Source organism: Sus scrofa, chromosome 14 (assembly GCF_054392235.1).
Source record: "Sus scrofa isolate SSC_HxYL_T2T_F1_AM1 chromosome 14, Sscrofa_HxYL_maternal_Yorkshire_Landrace_v2.0, whole genome shotgun sequence".
NCBI classification, from domain to species: Eukaryota; Metazoa; Chordata; class Mammalia; order Artiodactyla; family Suidae; genus Sus; species Sus scrofa.
Window position 1 is genome coordinate 68,729,820 of NC_139396.1, and position 19,181 is coordinate 68,749,000.

General features: G+C 51.1%; 1 protein-coding gene across 4 annotated transcripts; it reads right to left on the bottom strand.

Annotated features, from left to right (window-relative positions):
- Positions 1–262: 262 nt before the first annotated feature.
- On the bottom strand, positions 263–18,993 carry GAL3ST1 (galactose-3-O-sulfotransferase 1). Of its 4 annotated transcripts, none has more exons than XM_005670824.3 (3): positions 18,822–18,993; positions 2,484–2,620; positions 263–1,681 (listed from the first exon to the last, which is right to left on the bottom strand). In XM_005670824.3, the coding sequence occupies exons 2-3, from the start codon at positions 2,609–2,611 to the stop codon at positions 538–540; spliced, it is 1,272 nt and encodes a 423-aa protein (XP_005670881.1). In that variant the 5' UTR covers positions 2,612–2,620; positions 18,822–18,993; the 3' UTR covers positions 263–537.
- Between the last annotated feature and the right edge of the window lie 188 nt (positions 18,994–19,181).

A 19,181-nucleotide genomic window follows, 5' to 3' on the forward strand; every position in this document is an offset into this window, starting at 1 on the left:
CCGACCCCCCACCCCCATCTCTCAAACACACACACACACACACACACACACACACCATCTTTCAGGTCTTGGTAGCTGATGGGAGTTCTTCAACCACACAGGGCTCCTGCATGTGACAGACACCAAACCCTGCCACACCACTGGGCTGTGTACCAAGTTACACACACACACACGTATCCATCATGCTCCCTTGGGGTCCCCCAACCCCCACCAGTCAGTCACCTCCCACCAGGGCCGCGCCAGTCAGCACCACTGAGGCTGATTAACAAAAACACATCAAATTATTTTACTTCTGATGTCTCCCCTTTAAGGGGAGACTGCAAATAGAACAATCTTTTTTGGAGGGAAGGGGATTTAATTTAAAAAACTATAATTAGTCAAATACTGATCTCGATTGGGCCCTGTGTGCAGCAGGCCCAGTCCTGGCTGGTTGCACCCCTGCAGCAGCCCCACCTCACCCCAGGGACTGGGGTGGCACCAGGAGGGCCGCGGAGGTGGCCAGCGGGCCCCTGCCCACCCCTCCTCAGTGGGTGGGCGTCACCACTGCAGAAAGTCCCGGATGAACTTCCAGAGCTTGGTGACCCACAGGTTGACGCCCAGGTCCATCAGGTACTGGATCTCGGGCGTGAGCATGCGCCGACAGAGCTGCGCGTGCCGCTGCCCAATGCTCTTCTTGAGGTTGTAGCCCAGGATGGACTTCGCGCCCAGCGGCTGCCAGGGCTGCATGGCCGAGTCCTGAATGGCGGCCGCGTCCACCGCGTGGCCGCCGTCGATGCAGATGCGGCGCATGCGCTCGTTGGCGCGTCGCAGGGCGGCCACCTCTCGGGCCATGCGCTCCCGGCCGAACGCCTCCACCTTGCGCCAGAAGCTGGTGTTGAAGTGGCGGTAGAGGCGGGCGTCCAGCACGTTCCAGTCGGTGGCGCGCCGGTACAGCTCGCCAGAGAGGCGCGGCACGGCTGAGGCGCGGCGGGCGTTTAGCTTGAAGTAGAGCACGTCCTCCAGCTCCCAGCACAGCAGGTCCTTGAGCAGCACCAGCGACTCGTCAAAATACTCCTGCAGCAGCACCAGGTGGAAGCGGCGCTCCACCTCCAGGATGTGCTCTTGCACCTGCGGGCTGCCGGGGTCCAGGCTGCTGTCGTAGCCCAGGTCAAAGAAGAGCAGGTTGCGGAGGTAGTGAGCGTTGTAGCCATTGGGGTCGTAGTAGCGGTCGGGGTCCTGTAGAAACTCGGCCAGCTTGTCTTGGCTCGAGAGCTTCCAGGTGAAGGGCACCACGGAGCCGAAGTAGTGGAAGGAGGACTCGAAGAGGCGGGCGGGGTCGCGCAGCACAGTGATGAAGGTGGCGTTGGGCGGTACCAGGCCGCGAACCTCGTCGTAGTGGAAGCGCATGTGGTTGCAGATGATGTTGAAGCAGGCCCCGGGCCGGTAGTCCTGCACCAGGCTGCGCGCGAAGAAGGCCGGGTAGTCGAAGTCATTTCGGCCATTGGGGAAGGCAAACTTGAGCCCGTGCTTCTGTCCGAAGCGGAACAGGATGTTGAGCAGAGTGCTGCTGGCGGTCTTGTGCGTCTTCATGAACACAATGTCGCGCCGCGGCTGGCAGCTTCCGGCTGAGCCATTGGCGGGGATCGCGGCCTCTGGCTCACTTGGGGCCGGGGAGCAGGGTGCTGCGTCCTCAGGGGTCCTGCTGGGATGGAGCAATGGCAGAGCCTCAGGACTCGACACCGCAGCCTCCCTCTACCCCACCGGCGGGTCTAGATAGTGGGGCAGCTGGGGATGGCAGCAGCAGGGAAGCTCAGGGACCAAGCGGGCAGCTGCAAGGCCTAAGGCCACTGGTTTGGCCTCTCTGGCCTCAGTTTGCTCATCTATGAAATGGGGACAATAACAGGCCCTATTTGTGGTGTTGCTGTGAGGACGATAACAAGTCTCATTTGTGGCTACTGTGATGTACATCTATCATGAATTAGCATTAGATTGGACCTCTGAAACTCTGCAGACCCAAAATTGTCAGTTATTGGCAGTTTCCTGTAGTTCAACTTCATGCTCAACTAAGGCCTTAATACCTCCAAGGGCACAGGCTGTACCAGGCCTGGGTGGAACTACCCTGTGGGGAGGTGGGATGGCCTTGTGGTTAGGAGCCAGGCTTGGAGGCAGACAGACCCCAGTTTGAAGCCTTGAGCCAGCTGAGTGCTCCTGGACAGGTCATCCCCACCTCCTGGCCCCACTGGATCCTCAGATGTTGAGACTCTAAGCCCTGTTCCCAGATGGTGTTATTTGATTCTTAGCCTCCCTGACAGGCTCTGTTATTACCCCCATTTCACAGATGAGGACACTGAGGCCCAGGGTTTCACAATGTAGTGGGACTTCTGCCCGGCAGTGTGACACAGGACACACAGTGGCCACCTAAGAGGCAGTGTAATCAAGTGATTGGGTGCCATCCCTCTCCCACCCCCACCCCCACCCCCAGGCTGCCCACCAGGGTCACTCACGTGGAGGCCAGGCCACCGTGCAGTGGGGGGACGGCATAGGAGTACAGCAGCAGCAGGAAGCTGGTGAAGAGTGCTCCCAGCACCAGTCCCTTGGCCATGGACTCCCAGCGCTTCTGCGGTAGCAGCATCTCAGACACCTGTGGGGGTTACAGAGCAGGGCAAGCGTTAGGAGGCCATCCCAGCCAGGCCTGGCTGGTTGAGAGACAGCCTTCAACATCGGACCTGCCTTTGCCAGCTCCATGGCCACCAACCCCCCAGCAGGTCCAGACAGGGACAGAGAGAGACTGGGTTGCAAATGGACACGGTGGGTGAAGCCAGGGCAGAGTGAAGCTGGGGAGTGAGGCAGGGAGCAGGCTCTGCTGCCTTGTTCAGTTTTTTTTTCTTCTTTTTCTTTTTAGGGCTGTACCTATAGCATATGGAAGTTTCCAGGCTAGGGATGGAATTGGAGCTGCAGCTGCCAGCCTATACCCCAGCCACAGCAATGCGGGATCCAAACCGCACCCGCAACCTACGCCGCAGCTCGCGGCAATGCCGGATTCCCCAACCCACTGAGCAAGGCCAGGGATCGAACCTGTATCCTCATGGACATTAGTCCGGTTTGTTACTGCTGAGCCATGATGGGAACTCTCTCAGTTTTCATTTTTAAGCTGAGTGGTAGCTACGTGGGTGTTCGTGTTTATTTTCTGTACTTTTTGGGCTTCAGAAGGAAATAATCTTCTAAGTAAAAAGCAATAGCAGAACCTTTCCCAGTGCTCTCTTCACCCCACCCCAACCCCCAGGCCTGGGGCCAGGATTATCAGGGGCCTGGGGCCTGAATCCCTCACCTTTCAGAAGGCCCAGCCAGCCCAGCTGCCCAGTGAGGGGCCGAGGCTCCTTATCTCTCCTCACTGGCCCTTGTGCTCATGGGGTCTGTAGAGGAGCCAGAGAAACTGAGGCCCAGAGTGAGAAAGGAGAGAACCCAGATCACACAGCCAGCCAGACCTCTGCCCACACACCTACCACTTCTCCAGCTGCTGGCAGGCACAGTTACCCAGGTAGATCTGAATTTCAGATAAACAAATTAAACTTTTTTAGTATAAATGCATCTAAAATATTGCATGGGAGTTCCTGTCGTGGCGCAGTGGTTAATGAATCCGACTAGCAGCCATGAGGTTTCGGGTTCGATCCCTGGCCTTGCTCAGTGGGTTAACGATCCAGCATCGCCGTGAGCTGTGGTGTAGGTCAAAGACGCGGCTCGGATCCTGCGTTGCTCTGGCTCTGGTGCAGGCTGGCAGCTACAACTCCGATTAGACCCCTAGCCTGGGAACCTCCATATGCCGCGGGAGCGGCCCAAGAAATGACAAAAAGATAAAATATTGCGTGGGATATACTTACCCTAAAATGTTTTCAATGTTTATCTGAAAATCAGATTTAACTGAATGTCCTGAATTTTTGTTTGGTTTTAGTTTTGGGTCTGTGAAAATCCTGTCAGTGGGGGGCTGAGGCCTGAGCTGTAATGGGGGCAGTTTGGGCTGATGGGGGGCCAGGAGAAAGCTAGGACTTGGGGGCCTCCCCACCTCCCCTTAGTTGCAAGGCCAAGGCCCAAAACTTTCCACTGCTGTTGCAATGCATGCTGCACTGGGCCCTGAGCCCCTGAGGCCATGAGAGCCACACAGGCTACCCCATGATCGCACGCATGGCATGTCACCACTGTCCCTGAGGCCAGAGGCCAGCCAGTTATCCTGGAAGAGGACTCCACAGACTTCTCCCTAGAGAAGTGACCAGAGGCACCCCCAGACCTTTCCCGCAGAAGGGGCCTTCCAGGCCTACCTGACCAGTCCCTGAGTGCTCTGCTTATAATCTAGAAACTTCTCCTCACAAGAAAGGACATGAAGAAGCAATTTGCAGAGGAAGGAACTATACAAAAAGGGATTTGGCTTCCCTGGTGACAATGACATATATCTCTCTGTTCATCCTTGGTGGGCAATGGTAAGGGTTAGGGGTGGAAGAGAGTGTAGGAGAGTATTTCTAGAAGGCATTTCTGTCAAAGGAGGAAGGTACAACCTCTCCCAATTTCAGCTATTCTACAGAAACACTTGGACAAAGCCACGCATGCAAGGATGACATGGCAGCTTGGTCAGAGGTAGAAAAAAGTTAGAAAAAACTTCAGTGACCATCAGCAGGGGCCTGTTACACAACCAAGCCCACCCCCAGATGGAGGGACCTATACCTGCTAAATAAAACAAAACAAAGGTGGAGCTGAGTGGACTGGCCCAAAAACACACCAGATCTACTAATGCGAAAAAGCAAGTTCTGCAACACTATACCCCCAAATCCATATATGCAATAGGTAAATATACATAGGCCCAGAAAGAAGGCTATAGCTTAAGTTTTAACACTGGTGCCTTTTGTGTAGCTGGGGGAGGGTATATAAGGGAATATTTTTCTCTATGATGCATTTCTGTAAGGGTTGCTTTTTTTTTTTTTTTTTTTGCTTTTTGCTTTTCTAGGGCTGCACCTGCGGCATATGGAGGTTCCCAGGCTAGGGGTCTAATCGGAGATGGAGCCACTGGCCTATGCCAGAGCCACAGCAACGAGGGATACGAGCCGTGTCTACAAGTTACACCACAGCTCATGGCAATGAAGGATCCTCAACCCACTGAGTGAGGCCAGGGATCGAACCCTCAACCTCATGGTTCCTAGTCGGACTCGTCAACCACTGAGCCAGAGTGGGAACTCTGAGGGTTGCATTTTTTTAAGGAGCATGTATTACTTTTTAAGCAGAATAAGGCAATAAAATGTATTTTCTGTATTTCAATAATAAAGCTTGAAAGTCAACTAGTGATGGTCTGGTCACGGTCTGGTCACGCAGTGACCTCAGGAGAGGGGGGTGTTGACCTAGAGCCTCAGGCCTGTGTTTCAATCACAGGAACCCCTTGTACCCTCAGTTTCTCATCTGTAAAATGGGGAAGCTGGTAGCCCCCCTGCCTGGCTCTTCCTGAGGTGGCAAAGCAACTAGTGCAGAGTTATCACTCAAAGAGTCCTGCTCTGGGTTCCTGTCTTTGCTGCCCTCAGGGTGGGCCCCCCTGGACGAGGAGTGGCTGTCTCCCTCTGCACCAAGCCCAAACCTGTCCCCTGCCTCAAGTGCCCCCTTCAGCCTCCTGTTCTGTGGAGTCCCAGCAGAAAGCAGGGCAGATCCCTGGGCCAGGCCAGAGCCTCAGACTCGAGCCCAAACCCTGAGGCCTCGGTTACTCTGACTTTAAAACAGGGAGGGGTTTAGATTCCTGCTCTCTGAAGCCCCCCAGGTCCCACTCCTGTCCCAGGAGCCCCACTCACCAGGGCACCTTCCGGAACTCTGAAAGGCTACTGGTGAAGGATCTGAGTGGAGGTCAGGCAGCAGGGGGCAGACCAGCCTCCCAGAACCACCAATCAGGCTCCTCCTGGCCGCACGAGGGCCACCCCCACCCCCCATAACTGTTTCACTCATTCATTTGTGCATTCCCCACTTTGGCTTCCTCAAACCCATCTGGATTCGGCCAGGTGCTGGGCCCTCCCTGGACTGTCCCACCCTCTGGTTTCACTTTTAAGCCCCTGTTACAAGACAGGCCCTGGGATGGGGGCTTCTCCAGAGCATTTTACTGACTATCCTGGGAGTCTGACCTCACTGTCATCCCCATTTTGCAGATGGGGAAACAGGCTCTGGGAGGTGATGAGACTTGCTCAGGGTCACAATGCAGGGGGCAGGGCTGGGATTCAAGCTCAGGTCTGTTGGCCTCCAGTGTTCATCTTCCTGCTTGTCCATGGCAGCCTCTGCCGGGTAGGTCCCAGGCTGAGCCCAAGCCCATGCGAAGGAAGGGGTGCACAGCTGGATATTCCATCACAGAAGGCCAAGGATCACAGGCAGCTGACGGTCCCAGGTCTAAGCCATGGGTTACTGAGGACAGTCTCAGCATGCCTGAGTCTCACAGCCTCTGGTCTGGAAAATGGTGCAGCAGGAAGGCTGAGGCTCAGAGAGGGCAGAGCCACTATCAAGGTCAAGCAGTAGCAAGGACAGTACTAGAACCTGAGTTTCCTCTCCCTTAGGTGGCAAAAGCCACAGGCACTCAGGGCAGATGGGATCCCCTCCTTAGCCCACTCTATCTATTCCTGTCCTTCTGGGTTACCCGAGCTACATCTCCCTCCATCTGTGCAAGTGGCTGGCTCCAGGCTGGGCCTGGCAGTCCCGTTTGGTTGGACCAGCACCTTCCAGAGAATGAAGGAGAAAGGGGACCCATCCCCCACAGCGTGCACAAAGGGAAATGGAGCCCAGGATAGTGAACCTTCTGACCCAGAGCACCACCACTGAGCAGGCCTCAGTCCCAGGGACCCCTGCTCCCCCAGGAACCCCTTGCTCCGGGGGCAAAGGAAGACACACTCACCTCGGGCCGTGTCTGGTTGCCCCTCTCCTTTCCTTGCCTGAGCCACTTCTGACTCCCAGCCTGCCTCTGCGGTCACTGGGAAACAGGAACGCTCCAATGACACCCAGGAGTGTGCTGGCTGGCTCCCTCATGCTCCAGCGAGTGTGAATATTCATGAGTTTCCCTCCCTAGGGATAGCAGGTGGCATGTCCCTGTACCCTGCAGGTGCTGCCCTGGCCCAGTGCCCTGGGTGGTCCCTGACCCTCTCTGGACCTCAGCAGCCGAGCAGCTTCTTCATCCAAGGGTTCAGCAAGATTCTGGGTGTCCTTGCACCAAGGACACAGGCAGCCGCAGAGCCCTGCAGAGAGCCTGGGACAGACTAGAAGGCCACAGGAGGAACAGGGAGGCAGGTGGGGTGGGGAGGCTAATTGCTTCTCCAATCACATCTCATTTAAGTCTCACAGCTGCCCTGTGAGTCAAGCTCCACCGTCAGCCGATTCCCAGGTAAAGGCTCAGAGCGGTGAATTCACCTGTCCAAGGTCACACAGTTGGCACAGGGCAGACAGAACCAGAGTCTAAATGAGGATTTGCCAAACTCTAGGGCTTAAAGATGCCAAGACACAACCTGAGACCAAAGTTTGTCTAAAATCTGTGAGAGCCCAGAGCATAAGCAACTCGGCCTGGAAGGCTTCCTGGAGGCAGCGTACCTGGCCAGGGCTGGGAGGATGAGTCTGATGACATTTCACCTCTCTGAGCTCCAAGTCCTTCATCAAAGAAGTATAGTATGGAATCCTGCCTGTCCTGCCCCCATCCTGTATGAGAGATTGTGGCCCAGGACAGCTTGGACCAGCCTCGAGGGATTTGGGCTGATCAGAAATGCTGATCTTTCCCAAGGTCTCGGTAGGAAAGGGCAGTTCTAAGGGCCCCCGGGTTCAGCCCAGACACTAGAATCTCCACTAGAATCTCCAGCTGGTCAGTCCTTGGTTGACCATGGACAGAGGGTGCCCAGAAGCCCCCACATCCTTCCTTCAGCACTGATGCCCAGGGCCCCCACCATGGCCCAGGCATGGGGCTCTAGAGACCCAGGTATCACCATCAATTATTAATCACCACTACTATGATGGTCATTTATCCCAACAGAGCACCTCTCAGGGAGTGGCAGGGCTCTGACATTGTTATCTGAGTGCTCTTTCCCTGCCCATCCAGGGAGCACCCGGCCAAGCACCCACAACACAGGGAAGGTACAGAGTCCTGATCTTTTCTGAGTGCTGAATCCAGAGAGTGCCAGGTCCAGGGCATGGGGTAGAGGTGTTCTATCTTTTCTGGGCTGAGCTAGCTTGAAGACTGATGCATGGGTGTGAGTGAGGGCAGAGCTGACATCAAATAGCAGGCACGGTGGTTTATGAGGTTGGACTCTGGACCAGAGTCCAGTTCTGTGCTCAGAAGGAGCTACAGGAGCTTCACGCACGCATGCACGCACGCACGCACGCTCATAATCTTTGCAGGGAGCCTTTGTTATCTGCCCCCTTTTAATATAGATGAGGAAGCTGAGGCTCCAGGAGGGGAAGTGACAAGCCCAGTGTCACATGGGGATAAGAACTTCATCCAGGTGATAGTGGAGTGCAGGGTCTTGAGCAAGTTATTAGACGGAGGAAAAGTGGGAAGCTAGTAAAGAAGAGCCTCATAAATATTTTCTTTACACACACACACACACACGTATATATATCAGTAAAAGTAATATGGAGAGAGTTTTGGAAAAGTTAAACATCAAAAGTTTCATATTTCTAAATATTGTTTTTATAGTGGATCAAGGCCAACAATAAGGGAAAATCTGTTTACTGCTTCTGCTCTTAATATTTCTATTTGCAATTTTATCACTTTTCTCTTTGATAATAAACCTACTCTCATAGCCAATGTATACATCTCATTGTATATATTTTATTCAATTCATTTGATTTGACTAATTTTCATACTCTTCTTTATTAGCTGGCCTTTGGAGTTAGATTCCACAAGCACTTATTGTTCAAAAACTTCATTTTAGCATGGCAAATGATCATCTAATAAGAGTTTTGCTAAGAAAATTATTGGAGGAAAGCTAAAGGATGCCTAAGGAACATTCTGATCCAGTGAAACACAAAGTAAGAAGCAGAATATAAAATAAACTGGCAAAGATAGAGGGAGATTTCAGCACGGTGTAACCTAGGCTTTTATTTTTTTATGATATATCACTTTATGTCCAGAAAAATGAAGATAAAATTCTAAAGATGCAAATGTATACTAATGCTCTAATCCTATTGTCCAACTAATTTTGTATGCAGTTTTGATTCCAGAAATTTATGTTTTCCTCTTCCATAAAATTAGTCCAGAGGATGGACATGAAACAAATTACTAGTAACCAGCAATTATGATAAGTGGCCCACAGCCTAAAATTGGCTACAAAACAGATACAACACTCTGAACAGCCTCCTATATTCCTGCTACCAGTTTTATTAAGGGTTTGTAGAGCTATTCTTTACCATCTTACAGACATTCAGTTTTGTTGTTGTTGTTTTGGCCTTGCCCACGGCATGCAGAAGATCCAGGGCCAGGATCAAACTCATGCCACAGCTTTGACCTCAGCCACAGCAGTGACAGCGCCTGACCCATTGCACTACCAAGGGAACTCCCAGGCATTCAGTTTAAAATGTAAATGGTACAAGATATTGATAAACCAATTGGCGTTGATGCAAAGGAAATTCCTCCTTTATCTCAATTACAACACAACAACTTAATAGATCAAGAGAGTTTAACATCTGAGACAAGGGCAATTCAAGAAACAACAGAATGTTGATACAGTAATTAAGAGGAAATGTGAATCCATTACTGTGTTTTTAAAAGTATCTCAAAAAAAAATATCTCAAGCACTTTAGCTCTTTTTACTGCTTTCATCAAAAGCTATGATATGAGGGAGTTCCTGTCATGGCTCACTGGTAGCAAACCCAACTAGTATCCATAAGGACTGGGGTTTAATCCCTGGCCTCCCTCAGGGGTTAAGGATCCCGCATTGCTATGGCTGTGGCATAGCCAGCAGCTAGAGCTCTAATTCGATCCCTAGCCTGGGAACTTCCATATGTCGTGGGTGTGCCTTTAAAAAGACTAAAAATAAATAAATAAATAAATTAAAAGCTATGATATGAAACACTACCCTGATTTGTGATATATTTGGTGAGCAGCTTTGGGAAGCATGAAGAAAACACCTGAATAAAAGCATCTCTCTCATTAAGCATTTTCTAAAGTAAGATGTGTTTGGGATTAGAAGGTTGCAACTATTATATATCGAATGGATAAAGAGCAAGGTGGTAGTGTATAGCATAGGGAATTATATTCAATATCCTGTAATTAACCATAATGGAAAAGAATATGAAAAAGAATACACATATATGTGTATAACCGAATCACTTTGCTGTATGCCAGAAACTAACACGACATTGTAAATCCACTATACTTAAATAAATCTTAAAAAAAGAGCCATGTGAAGCCAAGTGGGAGCACTGATTACAGAACCTGTGCCTCCAGCCCTGCCAGAGGGGTCTCTTCTCCCAAGTATCAATGACATGGGGTCCAGTTCTGCCCCCCACTGAAAAAAAATTTTTTAATTGTAGAAGCAGCACATGCTCCCTGAAAAAAATAAGTTCAGAAAATTACGTTAAAATACAAAAAGGATAGTGAAAAGAGCTCCATCCCCAGAGGTCAGCACCCTTAAAGCTTCAGCACAAGCCTCCTCACATTTTTTTCTCTCAGTCCAGAGAGATGATGGAAGGGGTCTCTGTTGGAGAGCACATTTTGTTTTTAACTTGCTTTCCCCCCTAGATATCAATAGATTCTGGACGTCTTCTTGTGATCACAATGAGGTGTTTGTTGATTTTTTTTTTCTTTTTGCCTCACTTGCAGCAAATGTAGGTTCCTGGACCAGGGATGGAATCCAAGCCAGAGCAGCAACATCTGCTGCAAGGCCAGATCCTTTAACCCACTGCACTGGGGATCAAACTAGTACTTCTATAGAAACAAGCCATATCATTAACCCACTGCACCACAGAGAGAACTCCCACAATGAGTTTTAAATAGATCTGTCCCTTAGGTATTTACTGAGCACCTGCACAGTACCTACTAGCACTGGGGGGCATAATGCATGGAGTTCGGGGTCTCAGCGCTGGGGCTGAGAGAGGAGCAAGGAGAGAGCTGCAGGTGCTGAGATGGAGGACACATGGGCGGGGCGTCCTGCAGCGCAGAGAGAACACCGGATCCAGCCTGCGAGGTGCGAGGGGCGTGGCCAGGGAGATTTCCTAGGGTAGAGGACTCCAGTGGCAGAAGCTGCTGTTTTCCAATTTCCAAAGGCAGTTAGTTCCCTTTTTCCCTGGTTATATGGCTAAACTACATTTCCCATCCTCCCTTGCAGTCCAGCGTCCTCAAGTGACTGAACTCTGACCAACGGAATATGAGCAGGATGACAGCTGATGCTGTGAAGTGGGCAGATCTTCTCTGGGGTCTCCTTTCCCTTCTGCTAGATGAATGGGGCTGTCTCAGGATCAGAAGGTGAGCGGGCAGTGAGATGGGCAGAACCTGGGTTTCTGCCTCCCTGCTCACCAAACACCTGATTGGACTTAAGGAAAATGACAAGTAAATTGCTGTTGTGTTAAGCGTTTTAAAACTTGGGGCTTATCTGTTACAGCAGCTAGCATTAACGAGTGTACCTATTACCCTAGAATAAGCCGAGCAGAGAGAAAAGCATGTGCGAAAGCCCAGGGCAATTGAAAAACTAACAAATGTTCAGCCTGGCTGGAGGGTCTAGCACATGTGCATGTCAGAGGTTGGGTGGACAAAGGAGACTAGCTGCATAGCCAGAAAGGAGGCAGGGTCAGGACATTCAGGCATCAGGAAGCATGCTAAGATCTGGCCTGGATTCTGTGGGCAGTGGGGAGCCCTGGGAGAGTCTTCTGCAGAGGAGTGAGGAGATGGGATTTATATCAGGCTGCTGGACAGAGGATGAACTGTAGGGGTGGGGACCGAGTGGGAGAAGCAGGCAGACCTAGACTGTGGTTGTTACAGCTGCCCAGGTGTGAAGGGAACTGGACAAAGAAGGCTAGGAATGGATTGGAACTGTCTGTAGGTCACACCATTGACAGTGTTTGGTGGGTGACTGGGTGTGGAGAAGGGAAGGGATTCTACTATTCACCTACTGGGGTGACCAGCTGGCTGGGGGTGGAGCTAGCCCCTGAGTAGGAGAGGCTAGGGGAGGAGGTGTGAGGGGGACAACGTGTGGGATGCACCTAGAAGGTGCAAAGAGTGGTAGGAGCTCCTGCTTAGAGCACAAGAGGGAGGTCTTGGGGGAGGGAGGTTGGAGGCCATGGGCACAGAGGGGGGCACTGAGGCCAGAGGAGGAGATGGATTCCCCAGGGAAAGGGTGAGGAAGAGGACCCCTGCACTCATGGGAACAGGGAGAGAGAGAGCCCCCCAAGGAGATATAGATAAAGGGCCTCCAAAGCCCTTTGGAGAAGGGCTACAGAACATTCTGGGGAACCACTGCTCCTGTGAACCATTCCTGACTGATGGGCGTCCATGCTATTTTTTCAGTGGGCACACATAGGAACAGGGCTCTGGCAGAGAAGGTGGGGAAGTGAGGGTGTCATAGGGCTATTTCCTGTGCCTGGAAGGGAATCTCATGGGGACAATGAAGGAGGCTTTAAGAGTAGAGCGGAAAGACTCCCTACAATGCACAGAGTGCATATCTGACAGCAACTGTTTCAGTTCTAAAAGTGCCCATCCTCAGACCCAGCACTTACACCTGTGGGAATTTGTTCAAAGAAGAAAATCTAACAAGAGATCTGAGCTAGAGCCCAAAGATGTTCATTGCGGTATTATTTAGAAAAGGGGGAAAGTAGGAACAATTTATATGTCCAACAATAAGGCACAGTTAAAAATGTTATGTGACAGGGAGTTCCCATCATGCCCTGTTGAAACGAATCCAACTAGGAACCATGAGGTTGTGGGTTCGATCCCCGGCCTCGCTCAGTGGGTTGAGGATCCGGCGTCGCCGTGAGCTGTGGTGTAGGTCGCAGACGTGGCTTGGATCTGGCATTGCTATGGCTCTGGCATAGGCTGGCAGCAACAGCTCCGATTGGACCCCTAGCCTGGGAACCTCCATGTGCTGCAGGTGTGGCCCTAAAAAGACAAAAAAAAAAAAAAAAAAAGTGACAAACCAAAAAATCCTGAGAAAGAAAAACGAAGTTGTAGGAATCAGGATTCATGACTTCAAACTTACAGCTACAAAGCTACAGTATGGTACTGGCACAAAAACAGAACTAGAGATCAAGGGAACAGGATAGAAAGCCCAGAAATAAACCCATGCACCTATAGTCAATTAATCTACAACAAGGAGGCAAGAATATACAATGGAAAAAAGACAGTCTCTTCAATAAGTGGTGCTGAGGGAGTTCCTGTCGTGGCGCAGTGGTTAACGAATCCGACTAGGAACCACGAGGTTGTGGGTTCAATCCCTGGCCTTGCTCAGTGGGTTGACGATCCAGCGTTGTCATGAGCTGTGGTGTAGGTCGCAGACGCGGCTCGGATCCCGCGTTGCTGTGGCTCTGGCATAGGCCGGTGGCTACAGCTCCGATTGGACCCCTAGCCTGGGAACATCCCATATGCCGCGGGAGCGGCCCAAGAAATGGCAAAAAGACAGGAAAAAAAAAAAAAAAAGTGGTGCTGAGAAAACTGGACAGATACATGTAAAAGAATGAAATCAGAACATTCTCTAACACCAGATACAAAAATAAACTTAAAATGGATTAAAGACCTAAATATAAGAGTGAATACTATAAAAAACTCTTATAGGAAAATATAGGCAGGACATTCTTTGACATAAATTGCAGTGATATCTTTTTTTTTTTTTTTGTCTTTTGTCTTTTGAGGGCCTCACCTGTGGCATATAGAGGTTCCCAGGCTAGGGGTCCAATCGGAGCTGTAGCCGCCAGCCTATGCCAAAGCCACAGCAACGTCAGATCCAAGCCTTGCCTTTGATCTACACCACAGCTCACGGCAACTCCGGATCCCTAACCCACTGAGAGAGGCCAGGGATCAAACCCACAACCTCATGGTTCCTAGTCGGGTTCGTTTCCAACTGTGCCATGATGGGAACTCTAGCAGTGATATCTTTCTGATCCACCTCCTAGAGTAATGAAAACAAAAATAAAAATAAACAAACAGGACCTAACTAAACTGAAAGGATTTTGCACAGCAAGGGAAGTCATAAGCAAAATGAAAAGACAGCCCAAAGGACAGAAGAAAATGTTTACAAACCATGCAACTGACAAGGGATTAATTTCCAAAATATACAAATAGTTCATGTAGCTCAATATCAAAAAAACAAATAATCACATCAAAAAGCGGTCAGACAATCTAAATAGACATTCCTCCAAAGAAGACGTACAGGTGGTCAAAAAGCACATGAAAAGATTCTCAACATTGCTAATTGTTAGAGAAATGTGAGTCAAAACTATGAGATATCACTTTACACTGGTCAGAATGGCCATCATTAAACAATAAATGCTGGAGAGAGTGTGGAGAAAAGGGAGCCTTCTTACATTTTTGGTGGGAATGCAAATTGGTGCAGCCACTATGGAGAACAGAATGGAGCTTCCTTAAAAAACTAAAAATAGAACAACCGTATGATCCAGCAATCCCATTCCTGGATATCTTTCAAGAGAAAAACATAATTTGAAAAGATAACACGCACTTCAGTGTTCATTGCAGCTATTTACAATAGCCAAGACATGGATCCGAAATGTCCATCGACAGAAGAATGGATAAATGTGGACATATACACAATGGAATATTACTCACCCATAAAAAGGAACAAAATAATGCCATTTGTAGCAACACAGATGGACCTAGCAATTATCATACCAAGTGTAGTAACTCATATAGAGAAAGACAAATATCATATGATATGATATCACACATGGAATCTAAGAAAAAATGATACAAATTAACTTATCTAGGGTTCAGTCCCTGGCCTGGGAACTTCCACAGGCCAAGGGCATGGCCAAAAACAAACAAAAAACCAGAAATAGACTCACAGAGAGAAAACAAACTTATGGTTGTCAAAGGGGAGGGGAAAAGTTGGGGGAGGGATAAATTAGGAGTTTGGGATTAACACACACACACTACTATATATAAAATAGATATCAACAAGGACCTACTGCATAGCACAGGGAGCTCTACTGTATATTCCCTAATAATCTACATGGGAAAAGAATCCAAAAAAGAATGGATATATGTATAACTGAATCACTTTGTGTACACCTGAAACTAATACATTATTGTAATTCAACTATATTTCAAAATAAAATAAAAAGTTAAAAAATATTATGACATTCATTCAATGGCTTGTTATGTACTCATGAAAATGATGTCTATAATATATAATAAAGGGAAAAGTACCTAGATACACACATATGTGTACACACATACACACCTAAATATATACTCACACATATAATTTTGTTTTACAAAGATTCTGTATTACTTTGGAAAAAAATTAAAATAAAAAATAAAGATACCTCCATTTTGAAAAAGTGCAGGCTGCCTGGAGGAGGAGGGAACCGTAGCTAGTCTGAACCATGCCCACCTCACTGAGTGACCACCAGAGGCAAGCCATCCTCTCTTTAACCTGTGTCCTAAAGAAGGGAAGAGGCAGCAGAAGCCAGGGACAAAGAAGCTGGGACATGTGAGCTGCACAGTTGGAAGTGTGCAGATGGAGAGGTTGGCCCTCCATGCAGGAGTGCTGGGGCACTGCTATGGAGGATCTGGAAGCTTCCTCACTCTGAGACCTTCTGGAATGGTGGAATGGAGTGCTGGAGTAGAGATGGGGAAGATCGCCCAAGGGGCACTTCAGTTCGCTGGCTTGCAGGGCCACCTCCAAACTTGTCTAGAAGGCTGGACTCTTTTTTTTTTTTTTTTGGCCTTTTTAGGGCTGCACCTGTGGCATATGGAAGTTCCCAGGCTAGGGGAGGAATCGGAGCTTCAGCTGCCAGCCACAGCCACAGCCACAGCAATGCCAGATCCAAGCCATGTCTGCAATCTACACTGCAGCTCACAGAAATGCCAAATCCTTAACCCACTGAGCGAGGCCAGGGATAGAACATGCATTCTATGGATACAAGTTGGGTTCATTACCGTTGAGCCAGGTGGGAACTTCCAAGAAGCCCTGACATTTTGCTCCCATTTCCCCCTTGGCTGCATCAGGGTACAGGGCCTGGCAGCTCATTAAGAAGAGGGCAATGTTCTTTGATGATTCAGAAAAGTTTTTGATCCTTGAGGCTCAGTCACCTATTTCTACAGTTCCAAATGGCAATCATACCTATGACCTCAAGAGACACTCTTAGTGCTACCTGCTAGCTTATGTGACAGTGGGGGACAACCAAGGCTCAGAAACTTGCGGAGGGGCTAAATGGCCAAGTCAGAACCAGGAGCAAGATGCTTTGTCCAGGCAAAAATCACCACCCCTCCTGATGGCAGATTTGAGTCACCCCAAAGTAGCTCTAACTGCAGGATGGCAAAACCCAGGTTAACGAAGAAGTGCATCCCCTTTATTAGCTTCAAAATTACTGAGAACCTGGGGGGTGAGTATGTGGGGGTTGGTAGCATCATTCTCTGTACCTTCTAGCATGACTGAAATGTTTTTAAAAGGAATGTCATGTACTTGTTTGCATAGAAACAGGTAAAATATAAAGGTTTTTAAAAGGCCCAAAGTACCTGCTAGGCACAGTGCCCTGGATCTGACTGCCCCACCCCAACCCTGGAGAGGATTTGGCTGTGAATCCGGGCTCCATCACTCCCCAGCTGGGCAAACTTGGGCAAGTGACCTGCTCTCTCTGAGCCTCAATTTCCTATCAAATGGAGATGTGATGACCTTCTCATAGGTAGGACCCTCCTGGCAGGAGAGGCAGGACTGGCCAGGGCAGACCTGGGAGGGAAACCCTCCCCATCCAACCACTTAGACTTCCCTTGCTCCAGACCCAAGGTCCTAACCCCCAAATTTCACATTTGAGGGAACTAGGGCACGGAGAGGGAAGGACTTGCCTAGGGTCCCACGGGAAGTCTGGGCACAGACTGGGGGTGCCCAAGCCATACCTCATCTCTGCCCTGGGCCTGGCGGATTAGGAAAGCAGGTTTCCTCTGGAACCCCACTTTCTGCGAACCATCATTCCTCACCGGGCGATCCCCTGGCCCCAGCCCGCTGACCCCCATGGGCATTCTGCTTCATCCTGCCCTCCCTGTCTGGGGTAGGACAGGGCTCCTAAAAGGCATGGTCCATATTCCTCACTCAGTCCCAGGCAAGCAAGGCGCCCTGCATGAGCCTGCCACCATGCCCAGAATTCTGCCATCTGTGTATCCTGCTCCCAGATAAAGCAATGTCTCTTCACCAGGGTGGCCACTTGGCCCCTTAGAGCCCACCAGTGGGAGAGACACACTCTTCCCTTGCTGGATGACAAGGGGGCATTGGACCCATGTCCTCAAATATCAGACCCACACCCCCTCAAACAAGGGGCTGCACAGAGGCAGGCGTGCTCTTTTGTCCACACGAGCTTCCTTCAGGCAAGGCTCTGCCTGGGTGAGAAGCAAGGAGGAAGTAGCCTGAGGTGGCAGCTGGGAACAGGGCCCCGTTGTCTCTGTTCCCAGGGTAGGAGCTGCCCAGCCCCTGAGTGTCAGGCAGAGCTGGGAGCTAGGGAGGCAAGGGGTTGGGATCTCGAGCTGAGGGTTTGGGGCAGCCACGGCAGCTCATAGAGGCTAGGACCCCAGAAGGCCAGACAGATCTTGAGCAAGGCTGGGGTCCCAAAAAGGAGCTGGGGTAAGTCACTGAATTTGGAGTCAGTTTAGCCACATTTGATCTACATGACCTTGGGCAAGCCACTGAATCTCTGTGAACCTCAGTTTCCCCCTTTGGATAATAGGATTAGTAAAAATGCCTCCTCCACAGGGCAAAGGACAGTGCAACAGTAGAGGGGCTGCCCACGGCTTTACCCTATCTGGGCTTCGGGTCACCTCTTCCTAAAGGAAGAGGTTGGATTCTCCCAATTGGACTGTCCTCCTGAGGATTTTCATGGCACCTGTCATCTCAGCAACTCAGGTGATCTGGTTTGTCAGGCCCGCCTGCCGCCCTCTCTCTCTCCCACTGGTGTGGTTACTGCAGCCAGATGTGCACCCAACAGCTCCAAGCAGGTGGGAAGGGGGTCGACATTAGGAAGGGACCATGGCCTTGCTCTGCGCTGTTTCCGAAGAGCTGGCTTGGCACCACGGGATGGGGGCAGACCAAGATGAACCCCCTTCCTTTGCAATGAGCCAGAAAACAAGGGAACAGTTGGGTTTCCTTTGGGACACTCCCTGGCTACCAGAGTTTTGTCTCACACCCACAAGCCTTTCTTTGGTTGCCTTGCCCCCTCAGTGGTACAGGACAGAGCCTTCCCCAGGCAGAGGGCGTCCATCCTTTACCCTGCCACCCAGCCCTGCTCTGACGGCCCCTCTTCTGGGGAGGGCTAATGGAAAGAAGGAAACTCCCTCCTCTCCCAGGGCTCAGGCGCCACGTCCAAGATTAATCATTAATGAACTCGGAGCTCCAGCCCAGCTCCAGCCCCACCCACCTCAAGTCCAGGGACTGGGTAAACCCTGGAAATGGGAGCCGGGAAAAGAACCCGAGCGCGAGCAGCTACTGCGCCCTCCCAGGCCCCAGTCTCCCCACCCTTGGTCAGCCAGGACGGGCATGCAGACCCTGGAGCGCTAGTGTGGCGCTCCCATGCCACTCAGGTCTTAGAGGCGGGCGGGCGCAGCCCCAGTTCCGGGGATGGAGTGAGGCGATCCTGGACCCCAAGGGGTAGACTGAGGCAGGGCGCTAACTGGTGGTGAGTGCTGGGCCCCCAGGACGTACCTTGTCCCCGTCCTTATGGGCTTGGCGTGAAGGGTCGGCCCCGGGCCGCGCCGCCCGGGCGCTCACTAGGCGGCGGGTTGTACCCGCCGCCCGGGTTAGGCCGGGCTCGGCCCGTGCTCCCGCCCCCGCTCCAGCCAGGTGCGGACGCCAGCCCAGCCCTGCCCGGGCCCACAGCGCCGCGGCCAATGGGCGTCCCGGGCCCCGGCCCCCTCCCCGCCCCTCCGCGCCTGCCCCCGGCGCACAGAAGCCTCATTCAGCGCCCCGGGGCGCACTGCTGCGCCCCCGCTGCCGGCCCAACAAGGCGCGTTTGTCTCGGATGTGCCAACGGAGCCATTGTCCCGCCGCCGGACCCTGAGCCTC